This window comes from Jatropha curcas, chromosome 7, assembly GCF_041381405.1.
Source record: "Jatropha curcas cultivar XTBG-Jc1 chromosome 7, XTBG_Jcur_1.0, whole genome shotgun sequence".
NCBI lineage: Eukaryota > Viridiplantae > Streptophyta > Magnoliopsida > Malpighiales > Euphorbiaceae > Jatropha > Jatropha curcas.
The window spans coordinates 29063349-29080019 of NC_143157.1; the positions used below are offsets into that span (position 1 = coordinate 29063349).

Sequence of the window (16671 nt, forward strand, 5' to 3'; positions counted from 1 at the left end):
ATAGTACCTAAACAGGTATAAAAGAAAGGAATTTATTTTGTTTTATTTAAAATAAAAATTTTTACAATCATAAATTACTATTTAATTTTAAAAACATGAGAAAACACTGTGAAAGTGAAAGATTAATATCAGAATATCATTATAATTATTAATCAATTAATTAAATTAAATTAGTTTTAAAAAAAATTAATTATTAATATTAAATTAAATTTAAAACAAACAAAACCCGCAAGATACCCAAAAAAACACATCAAGCTTCTTTCCATTGCTGCATACATCAATGCAAAGGAACAAGGGAGAAGTTAATTTTTTCAGAATCCAATTGAGCTCGCTCTCGTGACCCAGCCGAGTCAAGCTCGAGTTATTCCTGATTGAGATTGTCCAATCAATCTCTCAACTTCCGATCGCCGAATCCGATCGTGAGTTTTAATAGATAATTTAATGGTTAATCGCCATTTTGATTGGCTTTAATATCTCAATCAATGAGGGTCTGTGGTTTGAGAAGGTGATAGTTGTTTGTTAGGGCAATTAGTTCGTATTTTTTGAGCCCTCTTTCAAGTCGAAGAGGGGGTCTGGCCCCTTCTATTCTGCTTCTTCTTTTCTTTTCCCTTTTTTGGAATTTTGTTTTGAGGAGTTTTAAGTGATGCTGGACTTTAGGGAAGGTATGGTTAGGGTTTTGGGGTCAGGGTTAGGTTTTTAGTGTTGGTCCTTTGGGAGGTGTAGGGATGGAAGAGAATCCTGAGCTTGAGGAAGGCGAGGCTTTCCAGTACAAGGATGATGACGACAACAACATAGACCCTGAGATTGCTCTCTCTTACATTGTAAGGGTTCAATTTGATGTTGTTGCTTCAGTTTAGTTTTTTCAATGGTGATTGTGCTTAATTTTCTAACTTAAATCAATACATATTATTTAACTTAAAATTTGGAGTTTCTTTAATTGGCATTTATGCTAATTTCTAAATTTAATTAACAATTAATTGTAATAGGATTGAGTAATGGTTTGTCTTATGTAAATGTATTGGATAGTGAGTTTCGGTTCTGTTAATTATACTTTTGCTTGGATTTAATCACTAAAATTAAAGTTTGTTTGCATTCTGAAAAAAGATGGGGAAGGAAATTATGAGGTTTTGCATCTCTATCCTCTGAGAATCAAGCACAAGCCTTGTCATTTGGCCGAGAGTTATTATTGATACTTGAATTATGAAAATTTACTTTTTACATACACTTTTGGTATTGTTCTGTTCTTTCCAGTCATCTGGATGATAGACAGGACATGAAAAGCCTTTTCAGATTGCTTTTAGTTTGTAAATTTACATAGATCAGGTGCATCTTTTGTGGACTTTTATAAAGTCATTAGATTAGAAGGTATCTTTATACTGCAAGGTTATATTCAGTAATGGAAGAAGAAACTTCCCTCAGTCAAATATGTGGAGAACATGTTGCTGAAACTATTTGCTTCTTAGAATGATTTAATGCCTTGTGAGCTAGAATTTTGAAACAAATGGAGCTTTTCATTAGCCTAGCAATATCATCAATCATGTAACTGCTAAGAACATGGGTGGAAGGGCAGAACAGATGGAAAAGAAATTTTCACATTTGATTTTTGTAGGAAAATAGAAAGAACATAGACTGTGAAACAAATAGAAAATTTTACTGAAGTTATGCATTTCTATTACAATCAATTGAAGTATAAAGGTCTCTGTAATGATCCGTAACTGTTGATTTATTGGTCGTTAACAATGACGGATATTCCTTCTCCAATGTGAGCAATGGCTGTGCTCATTGTATCTATTGTGATTGTACCTCATACAAAAACTGCTGTTGTCCTTGTTTCTTTAAAAGCAAATTAATGTAGGCTTCTTTATGTTTCCTGAAGGATGAGAAGATTCAAAATGTGTTGGGTCATTTACAAAAGGATTTTGAGGGTGGGGTTTCCGCGGAGAATTTGGGTAAGTGATTCCTAAAGGAATTTTTCCATCAACCACAAATGACATGGTAAGCAGTTTTTGTTCTCTGAAAATGACGGTTATTTTTTTGTTAGGGGCTAAATTTGGTGGCTATGGCTCATTTTTGCCTACTTTTGAACGATCTCCACAACGAAACTCTGTTTGGCCACATCCAAAGACTCCACAAAGAAACTCTATAGCACTAAGATCTCCTAACAATTTGCCTGTGGAGGTATATGGAAAATTTCCCTCCTCTTTTTAATGATTTGGTAAAAATCTGATATATATGGTTGACATTTTGTCAGCTTGGGCAATTCTATTTTACTTGAGAAATGTGGATTATGTTACCATACAGGGTGCCTCCCAGTCCCAGAGTTTGAAAGTTCCCTCCGACATTGCCCCATCTGTGAAGGTTGGAACTGCTTCCTACAGTGCCAATGCATTTCACAAGCAAGGGCTGGCATCTGGGGATATTTCAGTCAAGCGAGATTCTAACATGTCTTCTGCCCTAGTTTCTCAGAAGTCCAATAAAAAGGTTGAAAATTTCAACAAATCAGGGAATTTGTCTGACCAAAGAACACTGAAGGTCAGGATAAAAGTGGGTCCTGATAGCGTGGTGCGAAAAAATGCTGCAATTTACAGTGGTCTTGGGCTTGATAACTCTCCATCATCATCATTGGGAAACAGTCCTAGGGAAAGTGATGGAATGATGCCTTCATCCCAACAGATTGCAAAGGAATCTCCCACTAGTATTCTTCAGGTAAAGGTTCTTTCTCCTTCTATATTTTGTTCATGGGCGTTGGATGAACATAGCGATATTGTCTTTATGAATTTCCTCTTTATAATATTTAATAATGATGATTGGATGAACTAAAAGATACCTGGCTAATTATGTCTTGAAACAGATGATGACTTCCTTCCCGGTCCCTGGAGGTGTCCTAATATCACCTCTTCATGACAGTCTACTTTACTTGATGAGAAAGGATAGATTCTCCAGAGACACCAGGACTGTGCCTCTCATCAAGTGTAGTCAAGACAATTTTGTTGCGAAGGCTGATGAGTCAGTTTATTTTATGGGTAATGGGAAACTGTTGAAGGGGAAGGAGGTGAAGTTTGATGGGAAGAGTGAAAGGGCAGTAGAAGTGAAAAATGGGAATGATACTTTTGAGAATTCCAAAGCATTTTCAGCCAAGAAAAAGAAAGAAAATGGTACTCCAGAGAGCAAGGATATGTTGTCTAACAAATTCCAGAGCATGCCTTTGCTAGGTACAGCAAATGATCATGAGACTCAGAAAGCAACTGGCAGGCCATTTGAAGTTCCCAGGGCACCTGATCAGGATGGGGTGAGAGATGGATTGTTTTCTTCTGACTTGATACAGGAAGACTCTTCAGAGTCCAGATCTTGCCAGGGTAGTGGCAAGAGTGAGAAGAGAAATGGTAGTAGTGGTTCGGTGGAAAAGTTTTCAGAACATAGAGCAGTAATTTTTGACAAGGATTCGTCAGTTAACTTGAGGGGTAATGCTACATCCAAGAATGGTAAAGCTTCTGTTCCTTCAAAAGGTTACTCTGATGTATCCAAATACAAGGACGACCTTAAAGTGGGAGCACAAGCTCCTCCAAAACAGAGGATTGGTCAGCAAGCTGCGTTTCATGTACAGGATGAAATCTCCGTGCCTTGTGTTAAGGAAAAGCGATTAAAGCAGGGCAAGAAGTCACATGGCAATGGAAATAGCAAAAGAGCACCTGCTATTCTAACAAAAGAAAGGTCAGGGATTGTTGTTAGTGGATCAACTAAAAATATGATGGGTGCTGCTCACAGAGTTCCTAAGAGTAAAGATAAGGCAAACAAGCTGAAGTTGCAGAAGGATATCAGTACGTCCAGACATAATCTTAGAGATCCTTTGGACTTAAAATTGGAAAAAAATAGTCAAATGGCTTTTCAGGAGGGACCTTCTGGTAGTTGGCGGAAGGAACCTACTGTAGATAATTTAGAAATGGAACACTATGCATCTCTTGATAGGTCGAGGGAAAGATTTAGGGGTAAAAGAGTTGGTAACCAGCCGATACCTGGGCCTTTTGCCAAAGATGTTGCATATGCAGGCACTTCAATTAGTGGAAATGGATTTTCTTCTCAAGTGGGCCCTTCAATAAGTGGAAATGGATTTTCTTCTCAAGCAATACCACCTGTTATGGATCCTATAATTGAACTAGAAAATTGGGTCTGTTGTGATAGCTGTCAGAAATGGCGGTTGTTACCCTATGGCACAAAGCCTGAGCAACTCCCTGAGAAGTGGCTATGTAGTATGCTGAACTGGCTGTAAGTTTTGTTTTTATTTTGCTTAAATATGAGTAGGAAATATAATTTTGTTTGCCTTTGGCTGCAAGATGATGCTTTGAGAGGAGATCATGCATTTCATTTTTCAATTATATCTTCAGGACTTATCAAAATTCAACAAAGCCTTGCTCCTTTCTTAATAAGTTTTGGGGAGATGAATATCAGTTAGTTCAATTTTTTTTTTTTTTTGGCTTAATGGAAAGATTTAGCATTTGATTCTTTTCACTTGAATTCTTCTTACCTACTGCGTATAATAAGTATTCTATCATTTTCATTCTTATAATAGCTCTGAAGAGTGGTCCAAGTGAAATAAATAAACTTGTTTGAAATTTTTCGCTTTGAAAAAAAATTGTGAATGTGGCAATACACACTTGATCCATATTGCACATATAAACATCTGTGTGCCTGATTTTATGCTTTTGTAAATTTGAAGGCATGGAATGAACCACTGTGACATTAGTGAGGAAGAGACAACGAAGGCTGTTCATGCATCGTATGCTGTGGGTCAAAGTCATATGCAAAATCATGCTAATGGGATCACTTCAGGAGTGAATGTCCAACATGTTGATCACAATTATCAAAGTCTTGATTCTCGTGCTGTGTCTTCACAAGGAAAGAAGAAGCATGGTCTGAAGGAAATAGCAAAGGCAGGTACAAATAGTGGCATTATCCAGTTGTCAAGCTCTGCAAAAAATCACTTGCAGGATTCTGTAAAAAGCAGAAACTTAAATGATATGAACCAGTTTCCTGCTGAAGTGAATGTAATTGACAAATCTAGTTTTCATCCTTCAAAATCAAATAACTTGGCTGCAGAACAGAAAGAGGATCATATTGTTAGAGGTAATACTTCATTTTAGGCTTATGTTTCTGTGTCTGTTCAACTTGTAGTTCCTAATGTGAACTTGTTTTCTAATGTCTATTAGCCGGTGACACCAAGCGAGCAAAGATGAAAAACAATGGGGAGGCCAATAATCACAGACATTGGACTTCTAAAAAAACCAAGAGAGAAGATGCATCTCATGCTCATAAGCATTCTAATTTGAATATGGACCATCGGAGGATGGATCTCAATTCAAAAGGTGATATGTCAACCAAGGCAAGTGGCAAAGACCTGCTAAAATCAAATGAGCACTCTTTTTTGGGGGATGTGCAATGTGATACTAATGAAAGATTACTAGTTTCTGTGAAAAATCTTGGGGATGTCACTCAGGTTTCATCAGATGGTGGATGCTTTGATATGAAAGCAAACGACAAAATGAATATTTCTATAAAGAAAAGGAAATTGAAGGAGTGGCAGGACAATCAGAAGGGCCTTGACAACAATTTGAATACAGAAGAAATTGGTGACAAAGGATTAACAAAGGAAAAGAAACTCAGGGTTTCAAAGAGTGGGGCTTCCAGTATGAATAACAATAATGATAATTTCGACAAAAAAGAGAAAGTGACTCGCATTATATCATTGGGAAGTCAAGATCATAAAATTGATGGTGTGGAAGCTTTAAGAAGTATGAAGAAGGATAAAAAACCCTGGAAACATAGAAAAAAATTTACATCTGAACAAACTATGGATGGTGTAGATTCATTAAGAAAGGATCTTGGACCTGGACAACTTTCAAGGACAGCCACGTCAAGCTCTTCAAAGGTTTCAGATTCTCTCAAAACAAGAGCAAACTTTGATGACTTGAAAGGCTCGCCAGTAGAATCAGTTTCCTCCTCTCCTCTGAGAACCTCATTTACAGAAAAACTTGGTTCAACCAGAGGAAACGTTCTAGGAAAAGGCGATGCTTCAAATGGAGGTCTTCCTATAATTGATGAACGTAGGAGATGCAGGCATGGGGAAGATGATGGTCAGATTAATCAATCTGGGACAGCAAGGAGGGAGAAAGTCTCTGGTGGCCCTCACCCTGACCACCTTAAAAATTTTCCATCAGATTACCAGAATGGAGGTGCTAATCACAAAATTGGTCAACCTAAATGCTCTGATTTGCTTAATGGTGCCACTGAAATCATGGAAAATCATCAGTTCTCCAGTGATCTGCCTTCTACTCAGAACTGCCGTGATGAGGCCAAAGCAGATAGGAAACACCATGAGAATGTGTTGTTCCAACAGAAATTTGGTAAAGGTTCATCTTTACGGTTGAAGCACAATGACAGGAATTCCACATCTGATTTTGATAGAGATGACAGTAAGTTTTCTGAACCAGTGAATGAACATTGTGAGTTTTCAAAGAAGAGCATAAGGTATGACTCAGAGATCGATCCAAGATCTCATGCACTGTGTAAAAGAATAAACAATGTTAAACACAGTATTCCTGAAAAGCCCAGCAGTAAGTCAAGTAAGGATGAGAAGATTCTTGTAAGCTCTATAGGATGCTCAAAAGACAACAGAATTGCAAATGATGATTCAGATGCACAAAGGAGTGCCAAACGCAGCAGGAAGTTGGATGCTGCTCCAAAGGAGAATCTGGTCCAGGATTTTGACAGTCAAACTAAGAGGAATACAATACAAAAAGAGTCAAGAAGCGGGACCCCAGATTTGTTTGCACATACTGAACGGGAGGCTAAACATGATAGTCAGAGTCACCAATCAGTGTCAGGCTCCCAGCAGGAAGAAGCATCTATTGGTTTTAGGGTTCATGCCTCTAGCAGCAATGAAATGTCAAAGGCATCAAGACACCCTGGAAATCCTGCGAACAAGAGTGGAGCTCACCAAAGTTTGGCTCATCGTGTGCTTGATATGAGAGAGGGCAGAGATCTTAATGCTCCAAGTCCTGGGGGAACAAATTCCTCCAGTCAATCTGCTTCTAATGCCCTGAAAGAAGCCAAAGATCTGAGAGACTATGCGGATCGTCTTAAGGTTTGTCGTCTGCTTGACTTCTTGTTGAATTTTTGAATTTCTTTTATAGGATTCATATGTTGTTGTGCCAGCAGGGGAAAAAAATCCGCTGTCTTTTGTTGTTGTAACTTTTGTAATGGTTTTATGATTTTTAGGTATCTGGCTTTGGTTTTGAAAGCAATGAAACAAACTTCCAAGCTGCTCGGAAGTTTCTTCATGGAGCTTCTCTTCTAGAAACTAGCAATGAGGTTGGCAGGCAGGTGGAGATGACTCAAATGCAAGTTTATAGTACAGCAGCTAAACTTAGTGAGTAAGTGAATATTTCTGACTTGTATGATTAAATCACTCTTATTAGACAAATGTGATAATTCTTTTATAAAATTTGGTGTAACTGTGACTTTGGAGGTATATCTCTCCCATCCTCCTTCCTCATATTTATCCTTGTCAGAATTCATTTTTCACATTGGTGATGAAAACTAATACCTCCAACTATGTTCAAGTTTTAGTTGAGCAAATAAGAAAATGTCTGAAAAATGAGGAACTGAAACATAAGTTGTCTCTTGATTCTCCCTCTCTCTCTTGGTGTTGGTAATTAGGAACTTGTCTTCTACTGATGGATTTTCTAAATCATATAGTTGGCATACTTTTATTTCTTAATAGTATCACTATTCTAATACTTTTCTGGCATACTTCTGTTTTTTTATGGGAATTATGTGTAGATGAATACTTGTTTGCTTATAAAAAGCTGTCTGATACAATTCTATTAGTTTTCAGTCATTTTGTTTTGAATTGCATTGCTGCTTCTTTCTTCAATATTGCTCATTTTTGCATGTAGTTCTTCAGTGGCCTTAGGCCTTGAGTTCTTGCCATAGCTGCATAACAACTTGCATTTCATCTGATACTCTTATGATTAATTCGACATCTTTTTGGCTGTTTTGATGCTTGGTTTTATGGTTAACAGAATATTCTTAAAAAGATCGAGATACCAATTTGGGAGAAATAAAGTGAAAGCAACTGTGGCAAAAATGCTTATGACAGTTGCGATAATAGGTGGCGATTTTGGATGTGTCAATTATATTGATGATTGAGAAATAATGGGGTAGTAATGTAATTGGGGTTTGAATGAGGATGGTTTTAGCTGCAGAATGGAGTACCAGTATTGTAATAGCGTGGTAATGATTATAGGGATGCTATTTATTGAAGGTGGAATTTTAATTTGATAATGAACAAATTATCTAGTTTTTATTCTTGGATTTTTCCCGTAGGCAAAATTATATATAGACAAAGCATGGAACTTTTATTTATGCGGTGATGTTTCTTGGAATCTGATTCGTTGGGTTTCAAAAACCTGAGACTCAGTTCTTTTGCACATTGTGGTGTACATGGTTGATATCTTTGTATTATTTAATCTACCTTTTTAGTTTTTTACTGTTTCCCAGTAAAAAGGAATGGAGTTTGATTAGATTAGAATGAGCCATGCTTTTGTATGGCATGCATATATAGTTGTGAACATCAAATTCATGTTTTAGCCTAGGACATTTTAGGTACACCAGTGGTTTCACGTGGTTTATATTTCCATGAAGTTCTAAAGGTTTTGTTCAGTACTTTTTGAGTTAATACTTTGTTGAAGGTTTTGTTTTTGTTTTGCAACTCCTGTGTGTTTGGCTATACATTTAACCTCTTTAATTTGCAGATGTTGTGCCTTGGAATATGAAAGACGTCATGAAATGGCCGCTGCTGCTTTGGCATATAAGTGTGTGGAAGTTGCATATTGGAGAGTAGTCTACTGCAAAAATTCTAGCTTAAGCCGAGATCGAAATGAGTTGCAAGCATGCGTACAAACTTTTTCCCAGGGTAATAAAATGAAGCCATGATACTTCTTGTATTATTTACTGTTGTTGAAATACTTCTTGTATTATTTACTTGACATGAGTGGAGCTGCCTTTTTAAGCAAACAAAGCCCAAAAATTCTTAGAATGTCTAATTTTTCCTTGGTTATTTTTCTTAAGAGTTTTTTTTTTTTTAAGCACCATTATTTGGATAGCAACCTGTGAATCCAAAAATTAATTTGTTCTTACTAAGTTTTCAATTAGTTTTGGGCTTATGTGCAGTCACCAGTCAAATCTTTTAGCTTTTATAATGATATCTGGTACAGATCAGGGGAAAATTGTAACTTCAAATGTTATTAGAAAATTGTGTTTTATATTATTTCTTTTAGGCAAGCAAACTTTGTAAGCATATATTATACTGATCTCAGGCCATTTTCTTTTGTGAGTGCTTGCACAGTAATCGACCATGCTAAAATGTGCATTGTGTGACAATGAATTTCTTGGATTATTATTCAGGTGAATCACCATCATCATCTGCATCAGACATTGATAACTTAAATAATCAAGCAACAATGGACAAGGCTGCTATATCCAAGGGCACATTTTCTCATATTGCTGGAAATCCGGTCATTGTTGCAAGAAAGCACCCAAATTTTCTTCGGCTGCTTGACTTTGTAAGTTCACTCATGCTGGTGTGCATTCTCTGTTTGCCTTAATTGATTTTGGTTGTTGGAGCCAATACTTCAAAACTGTTTCCTTCTTTTGTTCCTGTTTAGAAAATTTCTATTATAAATGCATTGGTTTAATGGTACATGTAATTGGATATATGCCTTGGTCAACTGGTTATTTAAAGATATCTGCTCGGATATGCGATGTTGAGAGTTAATGTTTTCTTGGAAAATAATAGCTCTCATCATCACTAGAACTTAGAATGACCTGCCTTTGGCAATATGAGGGGGTAATTTGTATTTTGTAATACAAATGTCTATGGTCCCTAGCTAAGGATCTACTTATGGGTCCCTGAGTGGGAACTTTAGGAATGCCTATAGAGAAAGTAAAACAATTATTTCTTTTTTGACCTACGGTTGCTAACTTTGGGCTCGTCAAAGAGAACTTGTAATCTCGAGTTTAAAGTACTCAAGAACTCTGATATTTTTCTTGTAAGTTCCCCATTCATCAAAGATCAAAGAAATAGTTCCATGGAGAAATAACTTCTCCTCCATCTTAGGGAACATAAATAAATGTGGCCACGACTGCCACATACTGCTAAGAACAGAGCCAAACTGTTTACTGAAAATAAAAATAAAAATAAATATAACAAAATGAAAATTAGAAATTCACAATCTGCTACCTTCGCATGCAACTGTGTGTACCTGTTGTAAACTAAATCATATAGTTTGACAACAGCAAACCTTTTTGGAGGTTTTCATGTTTATGCTTTGCCTTGCTATTCCATGGATATAGTCTGTGATTTTATGGTTATGGACTTGTCGGCTTTGTTTAAACTTCCATTCTCAAGAATGTATGTTACTAAACAATTAAGTTAGTGGTTGTCTATGTAGCACTAGATTTATAAAACATTAAACTGGCTGACTTATTAGTATATTAGAAGGGTGAAATTATTTATATTTGATTTTCTTGCAGATGCAAGATGTGAATTTTGCGGTGGAGGCTTCAAGAAAATCCCAGAATGCTTACTCAGCTGCTAATGCAGCTTTGGAAGAGGCAGAAAATAGTGATTGTATTGTATCTGTTAAGAAGGTAATTGATTTCAGCTTCCAAGATGTGGAGGAGCTCATACGACTGCTTCAGCATGCAATGGAGGCTATAACCCGTGCAGGTCTGGTTGGTGCTAGAGATTAACTCAACTCTGTATATACTGTGCCTTTGTCTGGTTTATTCCCCATAATGGATGCATGGCGTCAAGGAAAAGAAAGGAGAAGGTGCTGCCCATTTAGAGATGCAATTGGAAACCGGCAAAGATGCAGGTTGCCAGCAGCTCATACCTCTGTATATGTGTACAAAGTGAGATTGATTTGCTGATTTTGTAGTGTATTGTCTTTGACATGGATTAAGGCAAAGCAGGCTCACCCTCAAGGTTTTGGGTTTGGAAAAGAGGGATAAGAGATCTTTGTTCAGCAACAGAATTCGGAGGATATGTAACAAATCATTCTCTGTTATATATTATATAGCTATATATATGTTCTTTTTTGGCCCCATTCATTAGGAGCCTGAGGAAAGAAAATATCAAATAGAGACCGAAATTCGTTTAGGCAACCATTTTGAGGAGGTTGAATACTGATACAATGATGACTGATCAATTTTTATGAAGAGCATACCATTTTTACCATTTATGTAAACATTAATGGAATAGAAAATGAAATTCTTTGGAAGGTTCTCTTATCTTTCTAGAGTTCTCAAGCTTTAGATTTTGCTTTATTTGAGCCAGCATCACCTCTGTTTAACTGAATCTACAGGTATGTAATAAATTATGTTAATATTTTAGCATTCTCAGGAGAGTTCCTTTTTCCTGCTCTTTGTTTTTGAAGTTCCACTGTTATTAATTTTTTCCTCTGTAGCTTCTTCCGTCAGATGATTCAGTTTGATGTCCTCGCAATTGTTATTTTCTTTAAGTGAGAACAAAGAATAAAGGGTTCTGATCTCCTTGACCAAAGGTATGCATAGTTATTTTTATTTATGCGAGGACATTTTGAACCTTTACTTCCTTTCTCCCCCCTCGTGGGTTGTTGTCAGTTCACATTTATTATTTTTTGTTCAGCTTTAACAGCACAAGGATATCAGCTCATTGTACTTGAACAGACTACGCCGATGCTTGGCTAACAGAAGTTCAGCCTATTGCAGTTCATTGCTTGGCTGTTTCTGCAGAGAGATTTATGAGGTAAACTAGTGTACTTTCAGTTGTTTTGCTGTTAGATGGGGCCTCTCTCTTAGGATAGAAGCAATAAATAGCTTCTCTTTCCTTGTAGATTGTCCATCTGTCCTTTCCCATTTTCCATTATTTTGCTCGAGTTTTCTTATCAACAAGAAATTTGCTTATTTTCATATTTTTGTTTATAATTTAGCTTTCTTCTGCTTGATCGTGAAAATATTCTGGTAAACACAGAGCAAAGTGTCACGGGCCTAGAGTCTTGCGCAGCACAGCGCCCATGCGGCGCCCTGAGAGCCTGCTCACTTGGCAATACTTTGGCTCTGAGGCAAGCCTTGCCATACCGTACCACACTGGTTTCGCCCCGCGGCACAATACCCCACCTGCACGCAGACTTTGGATGGGATAAGGGCCACTAGGGTGTAACAACGACTTGATTGCTAAGCCGCCCCAACCCACACAGGTTGAAACACAGATTGGTACACTCCTTTATAATGACCTAACACGGTCACGGAATCTGTCCTCGACAAAAGGCTGTCTTTTTTTTTTTTTCCACAGTTAATGCTTGGAGTTGATTTTGCAGTATGATTTTGTTCTCCCCAAAACATTTTTGACCTGTTTAGAGGATTGAGATCAAATCGATGCTTTATTTGCATTACTTGTACGATATTTGTAGTTTTCGTGCTAGTTTCGATATTCCTTTCAGGTGTATTATAAGTTGGCGTTGTTAACCGGGGTTCTGAACACATGCTTGTGTTGCTAGTTGCAGGAAATCCATGGACAAGAAAAGTGAAGGAGTTGGAAAGATAAGGAAATAAAAGAAAATCAGTTCCATTTTATTTATTTGTTTGTAAAATCTCCAATATTTATATTTTTGGATTCAATTCTTTTTACCCTTTTAAAATTTAGGGGAATAAGATCATGTAAGAGAAAAAAAATGTATCAATTGACGGGATCGCCAAAATTCTCTTTCTCAAACTGTCAAATGGTAAATAGAAATTTGTTTGATATAAATGAATTTCATGAAATTTACAAATACACATTTTCATGTTTGAGTATAAATGACATTTATTATACTTGAATTAAATTTATCTTTATCGAAGTCGATAGAATCTGTCAATGGAATTCTAAACGAGAAGCAAAGCTAGCTGTATGTGATACATACTAATTAGCCTGAGGATAAGGTCGCCAGTTTCGAGAAACAGAATGTTACGAGGACCAAAATGACCAATCAATATCATGGGTGTATATGTAATGTGTGTTTATATTGCAAAAGCTTGGCAAAAGTTTCTTTTCTGGTTTTCATTTCAAATGAAGAGTGCAAGTGCTAACCATTAAACTGAAAGTTATCTTAATAATCAAATAATCACTGCCAAACACCATAAAAATAGTAAATTTGTAAGTAATATAATGCAATGATTGTCACCAAAAATCCATGCAAGAGCAAGATCCATTCTTAAAATGATGAAATCTATTAACATCTCTCACTACAATCTCTCTCTCTACAATTTCACTTATTAGTTTGAAAGCCTCGTGACAGTCTTTACACATTCTCAAGTTCTTCATCACTCTAATAGTGATTCCTTTGGGCATGCTTATCAATCCAAAGGCTAAGGCCAACCTCTCACTGTGCAGACCCACAATTTCCTCCTTGGCTTCTTGTTCCACATCAACAAATACTAATCCCATGCTTCCCCCCACATAACCCTTTTCTTTCATTCTCCTCTCCAAATCCTTTAGCAAACTCAACACTTCACTTCCTCTTTCAAACGATAGATCGCCTGCATAGAACACATAAGTTGAATCCTTATTCTCTACCCAGCTGCACCCAGGTTCCTTATAAACTCCAACACGCCTCATTTCGGACCGAAGACTATTGGCATTTTCCCACTCCCCAGCCAATGCATAAGTGTTTGATAATATGACATAAGCACCTGCTACTTGCTGATTGGATTCAATTAGCCATTTACTGGCTTCGACAGCTATATCTACTCGTCCCTGGAGCCTACTAGCCGACAAAAGCGTGCCCCACAAGAGAGCTCCTTCATCAGGGTTCACCCTAATAGATTTTGCTAACCGGTGAGCCTCGTCTAGACACCCAATTCGGCTGAGCATGTCAACAACACAAGTATAGTGCTTTGTATCAGGCATTATTCCATGTTTCTCGTACATGGAATTGAGATGTTTTAGCCCTTCGTCAACAAGTCCTGAGTGACTACATGCATGCAAAACTCCGACAAAAGTGATATCATTTGGTTTTATTCTTCTCTCAATCATCTCATCAAAGAACTGGAGAGAGAGTTTTCCAAGTCCATATTTTGCAGCACCGACAATCATCGATGTATATGGAATGACAGAAGGATCTGTAATTCTCCTAAAAACCTTATCCGAATAACTAAAACACCCACATTTGGCATACATGTCAACGAGTGCACTTGCAACCACATCATTTATCTCATGGCCACTGCGAATCACTGCCCCATGTGCAACTTTCCCTGAAACCAGCTTCCCCAAGCTTGCACAAGCATTGATCACACTAGCTAACATAAAATGGTTAGGACTTTCTCTCATCAAACTACTGAATTCTCTGAAAACTTGAAGTGCTTCGTGTCCTCTTGCATTCTGTGCATATGCTGCGACAAGTGAAGTCCAAGAAACAACATTCCTGTACTCCATCAAATCAAAAACCCGCCTAGCTCCATCAGGATCATTGCATTTCCCATACATATCAATCAATGAAGAACACACCACAAGATTTCCTTGAAAACCCAAAAGCTCAATATGGGTGTGGATTTTCTTGCCAGTTTCGAGGTCAGCGAGAATCGAACACGCATTAATCACAGTTGAAAAAGTGAAATCATTAGGTACTACTGAACTCTCAGGCATTTTCGTATATAACCAGAGAGCAAATTTGGGTTGACCCGTGTCGACATAGCCAGCTATAATCGAAGTCCATGATACGACATTAGGTTCAGGCATTTCGTCGAACAGCTGCTGCGCATGACCGGTTTTGTGGAGACGAATGTAGCAATTGATGAGATGATTGATGGTGAAGGTGTCAAACAAAAGCCCAGATTTGAATAGAGAACTATGCGTTGAGATAGCTGCATTGAAATGGTTGCAATTACGAAGCTTTTCAATGAAATTGGCTTTTGTATGATAATTTGACCGTTTCTTTTGGCGGGAAAGGTGTAAGGTTGTTAAGGAAAAAAGGCACTTTCCGTTAAACAGACGCTTCATTTATCAAAAGGGAAAGACTCAAAAGAGTCAAATACACAGGTTTTTGGTTTACAATTTTCATTAAAAGACAGGCGAGGGCAATATGGTAACCTGATATTTTATTAACTTCAACGGTTGAGTTAATTAAGAGGTGAGTTTACTAAGTTTAGATTTTCAAAATTTACAAATTTCGTGAAACACAAATGAAATATTTTTATGGGGACCAAATAGAAATTTGGTAATTAACTTGTGGAATTGGTTTGATTCGTCTTCATATTTCCATAAAAAATGTGAGAGCGTAAATTATTGAACCAAGTCGGTTTAATAAAAAGGAAGTTCGATTTTTGCTTTAAACTGTAATTTTAAGTTTTTTTTTTTTTTGCTCAGTTCAATTTTAAAAAACCAATTGAGAGAGAGCTTAAAATCGAACTAATCCAGTGAAAACTAATCGACTGAGCTTGTTATATTCATGTCGATTCACATATAAATTCAATTTAAACTGATTCTACCATATGAAACTTCGGTTTGTGGCTTGATTCAATTCTACTATATGAACTTGCAGGTTAAGGGTAGGCGTCCACAAATTTGGGTTAGAAGTTAAAGCTCAAAAAATGAGCCCATGGGGCACTCATCCCCTTTGAAGAAGCATGGTTTGGTGTATTTGCTCTATTGAGTTGTAGAATTCCTTTTTATATACATGCGAGCAAAGTCTGTCGAATCGAAGTAACATTATATACTGTTTAATAAAATTAATTTTTCTCTTTGAACAACTTTCACTAAATCGATAATAATATTTATAGTGAAAATCTCATATATTCTGTAAGACGCGAGAAAACTAATTAGATCATAACTAATTGGTTATAAATTGAATTTTTAATAAAAAATAAAATGGGTGGAAATCAAGATATATGATTAATAAAATTAGACTCGGTTTATATATATATATATATATATATATATATATATATATATATATATATATATATATATATATATTGGCTTTTAGATACAATGAATTGAAAAGATAACAAATGAATGGGATTGAGAGTGACAGAGCATTACAAGCAAAAACAGTTAAACACAAAGAGCTAAGCAAAGGGGGGTTTTGTGGATAAACATGATCTAAGGACATTGCTTGGTTTGTCAAGACACATGTCATTAGAGGGATTTCCTTGTAATATTGGACCACATCCCTTTCTTTCTACCTCATTTTTCATTTATTCAATCTTTATTACACCTTTCTTGCTAATTCTTTTTTCAATTTTTGGTATTAATTTACCCAGTAATATGAGAAAATGGGTCGTATGACTTTGATAGAGCTCACAAAAATTAATGAAAAAAAAAAAAATCTAATTTAATCTCATATAAATAAAGCTCGTATTAAAATTATTTTATATTTTCAATGTAAGATTCAAGTCAGGTCTTATATTTTATTTTACGATTAAGATTATAATAATCGTTAAGAAATTTTTTTAATAAAAAAAAAAGGTTTATTGAAGTTGGAATGGTATGGAAGAACTTGGAGAACCATAAGGTAAAAAGAAAGGTGAGAATGGAGATAACGTTATGATCTTTTTCTTAAAGTTAATTCCTTTACAGACTCAGACTCAGAGCATGCG

General features: G+C 36.4%; 2 protein-coding genes across 3 annotated transcripts; one reads left to right on the forward strand and one right to left on the reverse strand.

Annotated features, from left to right (window-relative positions):
* The first annotated feature begins 237 nt into the window (after nt 1–237).
* On the forward strand, nt 238–12672 carry LOC105631800 (cysteine-tryptophan domain-containing zinc finger protein 7). 2 transcript variants are annotated; one of them, XM_020678465.2, is made up of 14 exons: nt 238–821; nt 1877–1949; nt 2042–2178; nt 2302–2706; nt 2852–4263; nt 4715–5121; nt 5205–7138; nt 7273–7427; nt 8811–8971; nt 9463–9620; nt 10591–11423; nt 11526–11621; nt 11726–11845; nt 12030–12672. In XM_020678465.2, exons 1-11 carry the CDS (start codon nt 726–728, stop codon nt 10807–10809), a joined length of 5157 nt encoding a protein of 1718 aa, XP_020534124.1. In that variant the 5' UTR covers nt 238–725; the 3' UTR covers nt 10810–11423; nt 11526–11621; nt 11726–11845; nt 12030–12672. The 2 variants fall into 2 exon arrangements, with proteins under 2 accessions (XP_020534124.1, XP_012069368.1); XM_012213978.3 differs by having other exon boundaries at nt 12071–12672.
* Nucleotides 12673–13221: 549 nt separating this feature from the next.
* Nucleotides 13222–15217, reverse strand: LOC105632191 (Tetratricopeptide repeat (TPR)-like superfamily protein). The gene has a single exon (XM_012214516.4). The coding sequence runs from the start codon at nt 15071–15073 to the stop codon at nt 13256–13258; it is 1818 nt and encodes a 605-aa protein (XP_012069906.1). The 5' UTR covers nt 15074–15217; the 3' UTR covers nt 13222–13255.
* Nucleotides 15218–16671: the final 1454 nt, after the last annotated feature.

What these genes read in the sequence shown, in the direction of transcription:
- LOC105631800 (XM_020678465.2), top strand. Translation starts at nt 726, where the DNA reads ATGGAAGAGAATCCTGAGCTTGAGGAAGGCGAGGCTTTCCAGTACAAG. An exon ending in GGTTTCCGCGGAGAATTTGG is followed by an intron (nt 1,950 to 2,041) that starts GTAAGTGATTCC and finishes TTTTTTTGTTAG; the next exon opens with GGGCTAAATTTGGTGGCTAT. An exon ending in CTCCCACTAGTATTCTTCAG is followed by an intron (nt 2,707 to 2,851) that starts GTAAAGGTTCTT and finishes GTCTTGAAACAG; the next exon opens with ATGATGACTTCCTTCCCGGT.
- LOC105632191 (XM_012214516.4), bottom strand. Translation starts at nt 15,073, where the DNA reads ATGAAGCGTCTGTTTAACGGAAAGTGCCTTTTTTCCTTAACAACCTTA.